Source organism: Theobroma umbraticum, unplaced genomic scaffold, assembly GCF_002168275.2.
Source record: "Theobroma umbraticum cultivar Fairchild unplaced genomic scaffold, ASM216827v3 scaffold_34.0, whole genome shotgun sequence".
Taxonomy (NCBI): domain Eukaryota; kingdom Viridiplantae; phylum Streptophyta; class Magnoliopsida; order Malvales; family Malvaceae; genus Theobroma; species Theobroma umbraticum.
In genome coordinates, this window is record NW_018397275.1 from 947,679 (window position 1) to 959,126 (window position 11,448).

An 11,448-nucleotide genomic window follows, 5' to 3' on the forward strand; every position below is an offset into this window, starting at 1 on the left:
TTGGTAAGAAGAAGAGAGAACAAGAAGTGGTGGTTGTGAAGTTTTGGGAAAGTAGAGCTTAAAAATAATTCAATTGCAATACGTTTTATTTTAATCTTATTAAAATTAATTATTGATTAATCTTTCAAAAAAAATTAATTGTCCACAAATTGTTGTGGACATCTGATCAAGTAAAAAATCATTATAGGGGTAAAATTATAAAATTTTTAAAAAAATAAAAATATGTTAGAAAAATTTTAAAAATGTTGTAGGGGTGAAATTATAATTTTTTTTAAAAAAGATTAAATTATAACAAATTTAAAATTGTCCCTCCGCGTCTGTATTTATTTGGTGGATTGAGATATGGCTTTTTTTTTTTGGGGTACATTTTAGAATGACAGGTGTTGTCTCTATTTTAATTGATAAAATCTTTTTGAAAACAGAAAGGGATTACATTGCTATTTTAAAATAAAAAAAAATGAAACCTTATGTAGATTGAGTGAAGGTGTTTTTATTTTTAAATTGATAAAATCTTTTCTTGATTACAATGAAATTCACATGCGTACAGATTTCTCAGTGGTATAAATCTTAGTCCCAATGACAAAGGCATCATCCGCAAGCCCAAGATCGATTTCCCTGCATTCTGTCAGATGTTGGATTGATGCGCGTTGCCTTCTTCCCTTGATAAGAGCTTTCATAGGTGACAGTTATCTTATCAGGTTTCAATATGAATTTTTTTACATTCAACTCATATCAATTTTAGTTTGTTCTATAATATTTCGGCAAAGGTCCCATGTAGTTTCATATAAGAGTGCTTTGTGCATATTTCAGGTTAACTGTTAACAGTCTGCTCTTTTTAATCTGGACTGATTTCGGTAAAGTTGGAGGAGAAAGTTCCATCCTAGGTTTGATCACATCTGCAGCTTCCAGTATTCGCCAAGTTCACTGTTTCCATCTAACTATCATGGCAGCATCTTCAAACATTATGGCCTCGAAGTTCTTCATGGCGACCTCTCCCTCATCCTGGAGTTCAACGAATAAATCAAAGATTTGCTTGCAACAAATCGATAGAAGTTCAAATACGAATGGAAAGATGGTTAAGTTTACTTGGGACAGTGGTTCGAAGGTCAAATTGCAGGCTCAATCACTGCTTACTAATGAAAGTAGAGTAACATCAATGATAGAAAGCCTGAAGGATGAGGCAATGATGACTTCACCACCCGGTACGAATTACTCCCCTATAATGTTATTCTTCTTCTATCTTTTAGCGTGAATGATAGGAAGCCTATATCGTTTTGATATGAACATGTGACTAGAATCTTTAATTTGCAGCAACAATGGAACACCTGATAACGGAAGGAAGATTGATAAATGGCGGACTGGTTTTCCAGCAGAATTTTTCCATTAGGTCATTCGAGATAGACTCTGAGTACAGAGTTTCAGCAAGGGCTATAATGAATTATTTGCAGGTTTCATAATCTTAATTTCCACTAGAGCTGGTTATAATAAAATATTACAGTACTTTACTGTATTTGATAATTTGCTGGTCACCCCTCTTGCGCTTTCTCTTCTTCTGAAGGAGTCATCACTTAACTATAGAAAGAAGATGGGGATGTCTAGCAATTCCCTTGTAGGTGTAACGCCCGAGATGATGAAAAGGGACTTGCTGTGGATATTCCGTGGCATGCGCATTGAGGTGGATCGCTATCCTTCTTGGTAAGTCAAATTAAACCATTCTTTACGGAGTTTTTATTACGTTGATGTAGATAGATAAGTTTATTTTGAAGTTAATTGTTTAATTGGAATTTGATTGGAAATAACATTACGTTTGAAGAGAAATTACGGGTGGATGACGAGGTCTCTTGTGTTTTGAAGGGCTGATGTTGTCGAGATATACCACCGGTTCTCTACATCAGGAAGGACTGGGTTGCGTTTCGAATGGATTGTCAATGACAGCAAGACAGGCGAAACTCTAGCTCGAGCATCATGGTTAAATATGTTGCCCTAATGATTTATATGTTATTAGTTAACATGCATTTTTTATAGCTTCAATGTCCCTGAATGCTTAGTTGCATTGCCTTGTGCTGTTGGCTACGTGTAGCTTAGCTGTGATGATGAATAAGAAAACAAGAAAAACATGCAAGTTTCCGGAGGAAGTCAAACAGGAGATAAAGCCTTATCTTACGACAGAGGCTGAGCCTCTCTTCAAAGCTGACAAAATTTTATCTGCCGAAGTTGGGAAAATGGACAACATCCGAACCGGATTGACCGTAAGTAATGTTGTGTGTTGCCATATCTAATCAATCGGTTTAAGTAATATATATATATATATATATATATAGACATTTTTAAAAATAAGTCTTAAAGATAAGATGTTTTTAAAAATAGCTCTCTTTATAATTTTAACTATTTTTAGTCAAATTGAACAAAATTACTCTTAATGAAATTACACGTCATGATGTTACACGTTATGGTTAGATTGTTACACGCTATGTATAAAAACATGTGACATGTCATGGTTAGGTTGTTACACGTCATGTACAGAAACATGTTACACGCCATGATTAGATTGTTACACGCTATGCACAAAAACATGTGACTCGCCATGGTTAGGTTGTTACATGTCATGTAAAAAACATGTGACACATCATGTTAGTTTGTTACATGCCAGGTATAAAAATATGTGACACATCATGTTAGGTTGTTACAAGTTATGGTTAGGTTGTTACACGTCATGTACAAAAACATATTACACGCCATTTAAAAAAAATAATGTTGTTACACATCATATACAAAAACAATTATACACCATAGTTAAAAAAGTTTGTTACACACCATGTTGTAAAAAAAAAATACTGTTATTACACGCCTTGTTGAAAAAATATTGTTGTTACACGTTATATTAAAAAACTATTTTGTTACACTTTAATGCAAAAACTATTGTTGTTACTTACAAACTAAAACTTCAAATCCTTTCAACTTTTTTTATTTCTTTTTGTTTTTTTGACAATTTGGAACTGATTAAAGTAATTTTAATATGTTTTTATAAATCAAAATATAAATTTTTTTATCTAAAACACCTATTTTGACTGAAAATCAAAAATTGTTTTTGAAAACCTAGGTTTATAAATTTTAAATTTTTAAGTTTATTGGTGTCTAGATGTCAAATTGATCCAATTAAATGCTATTTCAAATATCTATGATTATTTCTACTCTTTAATTTTATCCAAAATACCTAAAAATTAAATTCTCCAAATAGCCATCCACTCAAGCACATCAAAACCATCGTTTGGTATTTTTAAAGTGCTGGAAAGAGAAATCTGAAAGCACGGGAGAGAGAAATGAGGAGCGTAGTAGACGAATGCTGAAGAGAGAAATTGATAAAATTAGAGAGAGTGGGATGGTGAGAGAGAAAAATCAGAAAAAGAAATGAAAAAAATTGTGATGAATGGTTTAGTTTATTTGAAATAGTTTTAAGGGTATTTTTGTTAAGTCATGGCTAAATATGGCTAAAAACAGTTAAATTTATTTTGATGGTTATTTTTTAAATTCTCTTATCAAGAAAGGTTATTTCTCATAATTTTCTCTATATATGCATATATATATATATGTGTGTGTGTGTGTGTGTGCACGCGCGCGCGCTAATTAAGGATGCCTTTTTAATGCTTAATTTTTTTGATCATTCCCCAAATATGCAGTCCTGTTGGCATGACTTGGATTTCAATTACCATGTAAACAATGCAAAGTATCTTGACTGGATTTTGGAGGTAAGATCGCTTTTCCAAATTCTTTACCCCATTCAAAGATACTCATGCCATGCTTGGTGATTATTTATTTATCTTATTTACCAATAATTTTTGGCAAATATAAATTCATTGCCTTCAAATTATAACTTGAGTGGTTATTTCTTACTAAAAAATATGTTTCAAAAAATGATAACGTCTCCACTCTTTAACGTTAGTCATTCACTCCACATTTGGCCTTTAGTTGAGCTCTTTGACTCTAAGCTTGAATTTTTACTATTCATCCTTCCTGATGTGGCAAAATTTAATTGGACAATTTAAATTTAAGATAAACCAATGAAATTTTATCATATTAGGTGGCACAAATAATGAAAGACAAAAGTGCAAGGCCACAAAATTTTTATCTTTCCAAAACTTGCATAAAAATCCTAATTAATTAAGAGGCTATTTTTGAAACTATAGCTTTATAATTTATAGGGTTTTCCTACCAATTTAACTGAATGAACATTTTTTTTTGAAAGGCAAATTGAATATTTGTATTAATGTAATGATTTGAGTACATAATGCTGCTTAAAATCTTTAACTTCGAATATAGGCAGAAGACTTATTACATCCAAATGCCTACAAAATAACCATTGCACCTCCCATATATGTACACCTTTTCCCACTTATTAGCAGACCCAGCTCGTATACATCACCAAAGTTAAGATATTCAAATTTTTATTATTTATATATCATACTACTAATTTTGTCTCTCCACATTTTGGATTTCAACTATTTTAGCACAAGAAAAGAAATATTGAAGCATACATTGTATAAGCATTAGCATTGCATTAATTGTTGGCAAATACTCACATCTAATTAATTACACTATTGTTCAGGGTACTCCCCCCTCTCTTATTCATAGCCATGAGCTTTCTAGAATAAGTCTACAATTCCGAAAGGAGTGCTTGAAAGATGATGTGATTCAATCTTTATCCAAAGTTGTTACCAAGGAAACTGGTCTCTCGACGAACAATCAAGAAATTGAATTAGAACACGTCCTTCGTCTTGAGAGTGGATTGGAACTCGCAGGGGCAAGGACTGCTTGGAGGCCAAAATCTATCCGCTGACAAACTATAAATTAAAGGGAAGCCAAAAACCTGACATGCACGAACAATAAATAACTCTTATTCTTGTTATTGTTTTTACTATTTGTTTTTATGTTTAAAATTAAATTAAGGCAAAATATATGTTTGAATACAAAAAGTGAATTCTATTGTGAAATAATTAAAAATTATAACTGTAATTATGAACAAATATATAAAAATGTGCTATTTTACTTTTGTATGTGTTATATTTTAAGTATTTATGTATTTTTAATTAATTAAAATTGTAAACTTTCCCATTTATAATATTTATCAATATTTTAAGAATTGAAAACAAATACTACTAAAAACTAGCAATAACAGCAAACATAAAATGAAGCCAAAACACTTATAATGTGACGTAGGACTGTTGAGACAAATTTTACAAAAAAGATGACAAACTAACTTACATCAAATAACTTCATAATTCTCATCTCTAATAACTACGATAGAGATGAGAAAATCAAGTTGAAAGATTAAAACTATAAAAACTAAGAATTAAACTAGAACTAAAGCACCTTTAAAGAAAAAGAAAAAAGTAGAACTAAAGCTAAGGCCAGGAAAACTAAAGAAAAACTTAAAAAATGTAAAGGAAGTTAAATGCATGAGTTTAGTTTCTGGAACTCTTATTTCTTCTTCAAAACTTGTACCTTATAGTAGGTTGAAGGATGCTTAGGTCTTGCTACGTGTAACTTGCAATCGCCCAACTCCTTTATTATCCTGAAAAATGCTGGATATGGGTTGATAAATTTTTCATGACCTCTTGAAATCTCGAACCTACATAAGAGACACAAGAAAAGGAAATGTGTTAAGTTAGCAAACATTTAATTAATGACTTGACTCTTGAAGCTTCAAAATCTGAAAAACTCAACTTTCCAAACTTGTTTTAGTTAGCTTAGAGTTGCCTTATCAGACTGAAAACTCGATCCAACTTTGACTTGAAGATGGAAAATCTCAAAAATTCAACGTTTCAAACTTGTTTTAGTTAGCTTAGAATTGCCTTCCTAAACTGTAAACTCGATCTAACCTTTCCTTTTTACTTTATGTGATGCTTAAGCTTGTGAAGCATCATTCATCTAAGGATGCTATCCGTTTTAATAATCTTTGGATAATTTATGCAACTTAGATAATATCTTAGCCTTTCTTGAAACATGATTTCTAATAAATTTAAGAATATTCCATTGCCTTTAATTTCAACCTTGATCATTGTTAGTCTTGAGTTATATCATGTTTTGATTTGACAAAATTACATGTTATCTTAAATTTAATATCGAGTGTTTGAAATTGTTTCAAATATATTTTTAATCCCTTAAGATCACATAGTTGTTTGAAAAGCCATGCATCATTAGAAAAAATCATAAAAATTTTCCAATAATGCATATTCAGCTAAGAAAAGAAAAAGGAAATATGCCTTGAATTATTATTTGATTGTAGGAACAAGGCAAGGAGGAAATAGTTGAAGAGATGTGTCAAAAAGCTAAGGAAACCTTAAGACACAAGTCAAGAGTCGACCCTCAAGAAGCTCAAGTCGATTTAAAGGGAGAAAGAGTGAAAAACTTGAAGTATATAAAGCCATAGTCGACTTTGGAGTGGCTATAGTCGAACTTAAAGCAAAAAGCTCAAGAATTTGGAGAACAACATAGCCATAGTCGACCCTAGAATAGTAGTAGTCAACCCTAGCTACTCTGGTGCATGAAAAAGGAAGACATCAAGAGACATAGTTGACCCTGGCAATGGCATAGTTGACTATATCAGCTTAAATTTGCACAAATCATGTTCTTAGGAATTAGATCGAGTAGAGGAAGGTTATACTCGACTATGAAACCTTAATTTGAGAAATTTGAAGAATATAGTCGACTCTAGGAGTGTTGTAGTTGACCTTTAAGCTTTAGTAATAGTTAGATTTGATTCAAACTTGTGTCTAACAGCTCCAAACTTCACACTAGCTATAAATATATACCTTTCAGTCATTTGGAAGAAAAAGAAGACTTGAGATAAGTTTCAAACCCTAATGAGACCTCTAAAAAGCTTATCCTTACTCTATAAGTTCATTTTAATCTTCCACCAAGCTTACAAAAGTCAAAAACTTACTTCATTCAAGTTGAATTTCTTCTCTCACTACACTCAAGCTTAAACTCATAGCATCTAGCCTTTGTAGAGGCATTTTCTTGCTACACTTTGTACTCCATTGTAAAGCTTAACCTTGAAAAGCTATTTATGGGTTCATGGTTAAGCCCGTGAAAAACCATTATTGATCCCGTGAAAAACCATTGTAAGGGTTTTTTCTTAATCTTGTGAAAAAACTATTATAAAGGTTTCACTTGATATTGTAAAAAGCTATCGTGAGGGTTTTGTTTGGTCTTGTAAAAAGCTCATTTCTTTTAGTGGACTAGAAATTCCTTGGTGTTCCAAAAGAGTGGATGTAGGCACTAGAAAAAGTCAAATCACTATAAAAATCTTATGTCTTGCTTTTAATTTTACCACATTGTGATTTATCACTTGCATTTAGCTTAGGAAAAGATTTTACCTTGGTTTATTATTTATGCTTTGCTTTCATTTGGATTAGAAAAATATTTCACCTTGATTTATTATTTTTTTAATTTATTATTAAAAACTTGCTTAGGAAAATCACATATTATTTTTGACACAAGAAGAAATTTTTTGTTACAAAAGTCTTGATTTTCATACTTAGTTTTCAAAAGAATTTTTAAATACTAATTCATCCCCTCTTAGTATATTGCTTACTGAGACTTCTACTCTAACTCTTGGTATCAGACCCTGGTCTCAAATTTTGTAGTTTTAATCGTTTTGAGAGGTTCATTGTAGAAGCTTAAATCAATACAAATGTAAGTGACAACTATCGTATTTGGTGAAAGGCAATCACATTAAAAGCCACCCTTGTTGTAGGTAAAAACTACCTTTATTGAAAGAAATGTATGAAAATGTTTATACAATCTATGGACCTAGATGTGCGAAATGTTATATTAGATGGTTCTCATGTTGCATATAAAGAATCAGAAAGGAAATTAGTGATTAAGTCTAGGAAGGAGTGGAGTGATAAGGATAAGAAATTAATTCAAATGAATTGTAAAGCATATAATACCTTTTTTCTGTACCTTAAGCATTAGTGAGTTCAATAAAGTCTTTACGTGAGAAAATACAAAAAATTTTGGAGTACCTTAGAGACCAATTATGAGGGAACAAATTAAGTTAAGGAATCCAAGATTGTATTACTTCTACATGATTATGAGCTCTTTAGGATGAGAGAAAGTCAATCCACTAATGGGATGTTTGAGAGATTTACAAATATTGTTGGAGGTTTGAAGGTTTCAAAGAAAGACTTTCCTAATGCCTAACTTGTAAAGAAAATACTCTATAGTCTACCAAAATCTTGTAAACCCAAGGTAACAGTCATAGAAGAAGTTAAGAACATCAACAATTTTAAGTTAGAAGAGCTAGTAGGATCCTTACTCATTTATGAGACAACGTAGAAATATAAAAATAAGTTAGAGGAGTTTAAGAAGGAAGAAACCAAGAAAAAAAAGAATAGCCCTTAAGTCCATAGTAGAGGAAGAAGAGATAAGCACCAAAAGTGAAATTGGAAATGATGAGGACATGGCTATGTTAGCTAGAAAGTTTAATAGGCTCATGAAGCACAACTATAGAAACAGGAAACCTAAAAAGAAGGATGTGCCTAAAAAAGAGCATACAAGAGATCCCTTCATATGCTATGATTGTAAGAAGTCAGGACACACCAAATATGAATGCCTTAACAAGAAAAGCACTTCAAGGAAGTTTAAAAAAAAATGATGACAACTTGGAGTGAGAATAAAGACTTACAAGATAAAAGGGATGGTGAGGTTGCAAATCTTTGCCTCATGACACTTGATGTCTACAAGGTACTTACTACCTTTTATGATCTTGATAGTTATGATGAAAATGATTATACTTTTGGTGAATTGCAAAATGCCTTTGAAGAATTAGCTTTTGAATATGAGAAGAGAATTTGAAGCATAAGAAAATGATTGCAAAACATAGTGTTGAAAATGAATTCTTGATGATGGAGAAAGATGATTTGGAAAAAGAAAATGAAAAACTGACAATTAATTTTGAAGTTTGTCATAAGAAAATTGATGTTTTAGAAAGCAAAAATTTGGATATGAAAATGAAGCTTGAAGATTTTACAAATAAAAAGAAAAAGTTTTTCATGAATTCCCCATTTTCAAAGATGACCAAATGCAATTATTGTAAATTTCATAGTCATAATTCATTTACTTGTCCTATTAAAAACATCTATCTTATAGGATAAGACAAGTATGGGTTCTAAAGAAACTATGTATAATGAGGCTAACCTTCAAGGATCCAAAGAAATTTAGATACCAAAAATCAAAAGAGAATTTCTCTTGTAGGTGCACTTGAGCAAGGAGGAACAAGCTCTTGAAGATTTAATGCTCTCTAGACGCACAAAAGAAAATGGCTGATTTCTATACTAAAAGTTATTTACTTAATTGAGGTTTTTAATTGTTTGTCTTTATTCTCTTAAATTGAATTGATTTTCTTGACTACTCAAGTAATTTGCTATTCCTTATTGAACATTTGATTGCCTATTCTAGCTTGAATATTAAGTACATAATTTCTTGTTTACTCTCCTTTGAGCTTTATTGATAAATCTTGATTATGCAAAATTAGTTCAAATGTGATACATGTTATAAATTGCATAATCTTAAAGGTAATAAAAATTAAGTATGCATTCATGTTTGATCTTGAATATACCCTCAATGCATATGCCAAAAGTTATTCATCTCTCTTGAGAAAATTGCTTGCTAATATGATTGAGCGTTATTAATTTTAATTGGTTGAAAATTATTTTGATATAAATTCTCTCATGTCTTGATTTCAAATCATTTTTTTGAGGACAAATGATTTTTGAACATGATCTTGAACATAAAAGGGTTGGTGTTGATGATATGATTTGAGCAAATTTGGGCATATAAAGGCATAAATTTATAAATGAGCTTTAAAGCTATTTGTGTGCTTAATGGAAATCTTATTAGTAATTTGCAAATTGTCAATTCCCAAACTTGACACTTATATTGATCTTATTAATCCTCATGTCTTTACAAATGATAAAATTGAAAAATGAAAAATTATTCATAAATGCTTAAATTTATCTCCTTGAGAATTTAAATGTTCAACCACTTAGTCTACAATCAATTCTTGAAATATGCTTCATGATTGTGATTAAATGATTGCTTCAATATTGAATTTTTGTCTAGGCTTATAAATTTGATTATAATGAACTCATTGAACTTCGTGCAAATTTTTTTTTTGTTCATCTATTATTTTGGTCAAGTCATATGCTTACATGACATTTAATTTTAATTAACCTTGATGAGTGGAGTTTAGAACTTGATTTAAGTAATAGGATCACTTCTAGTCCTTAACTTCATAACTCAAGTTGAGTTTGATCATGAATTATATTGAGTGTTGACATAGTTAAAAAAAATTCTTTAAATGTGCTTTCGAATGTTAACTATGTCCTTCATGAGCTTAAATGAATACATGATCTATTGACTTGAGTACATTCAACCTAAATCTATAAGCTACCATGATGGACTTGGTTTAAGATGAAAAATGGCCAATAGCTTGAGTTAACAATGAATATATGATGAGTTTTAATTGAATACTTATTTCTTGAATTTCAACAATTGGTATTTATTGGTGCTTGGGGTGCTCACATTAGACATATTTATGAGTTAAGTGTTTTATTTTCAATATTTCATAACCATTGGTATCACCGATAAATCATGGTTATTAAGAAATAGCATACATGAATGAAATTCAATGCTTGCATATTCTTGATAAATATATGTTTATATGTTTGTAAATTGAAATCTTGCTTGCATCTTGATGAATAATTAAAATCATAATTAATGAAGATAGCCATGTTATTACGTGTGATCATGTTGGTACTGACTTGATCATAAAATCCTCATATATGATTACAATAAGTGCAAAATGACTTGGTAATGCTTTGTTGATAATGATGTTGTCTTGATGAGAAAATTTTTTCTTGATTTGATAGTTCTATACACAATTAGGAAAACTTTTATTGAAATGTTTGATTGAAAATATTGTGGAAAAGAGATTACCAAAAACAGCAAAATGATGATATTTTCATGATGATATGCCATTGTTGAGGAAATTCTCTCTTAAATTATTATTCTTATATAATTTAGAGAATTTCTTTAAAATGTGTGATTGACATGATAATGCTTAATGAAAATTGAAAAAGGTAACGTAAAAATGATATCTTAGACATGCATTGGAGTAATATGCATACACTTCTTGAAATTATGAGTATTTAAAACATATATTGAATATTTATTTAAATACTCATGCCTTACTAGTTCCTTCAATATATGAATATAAGATTGACATGTTGAACATTCTATTTAAATACTCATTTATCATATGATCATTATTTAACCCCATATTTACCTCATGATCCATCTAAGGGAAGGTAAGATTATGCTTTAATGTGATTAACTAGTTAATCTCTTCTCCATGTTGGAGTTAATCGAATGAATGTTTAAGGT

At 30.5% G+C, this 11,448-nt stretch overlaps 1 protein-coding gene across 1 annotated transcript; it reads left to right on the plus strand.

Moving 5' to 3' along the window:
* The first annotated feature begins 576 nt into the window (after nucleotides 1-576).
* LOC110427539 (acyl-[acyl-carrier-protein] hydrolase FATB2, chloroplastic-like) lies at nucleotides 577-4,967 on the plus strand. The gene is made up of 8 exons (XM_021443095.1): nucleotides 577-698; nucleotides 811-1,202; nucleotides 1,312-1,448; nucleotides 1,559-1,695; nucleotides 1,855-1,968; nucleotides 2,081-2,249; nucleotides 3,678-3,746; nucleotides 4,604-4,967. The coding sequence occupies exons 1-8, from the start codon at nucleotides 577-579 to the stop codon at nucleotides 4,832-4,834; spliced, it is 1,371 nt and encodes a 456-aa protein (XP_021298770.1). The 3' UTR covers nucleotides 4,835-4,967.
* Nucleotides 4,968-11,448: the final 6,481 nt, after the last annotated feature.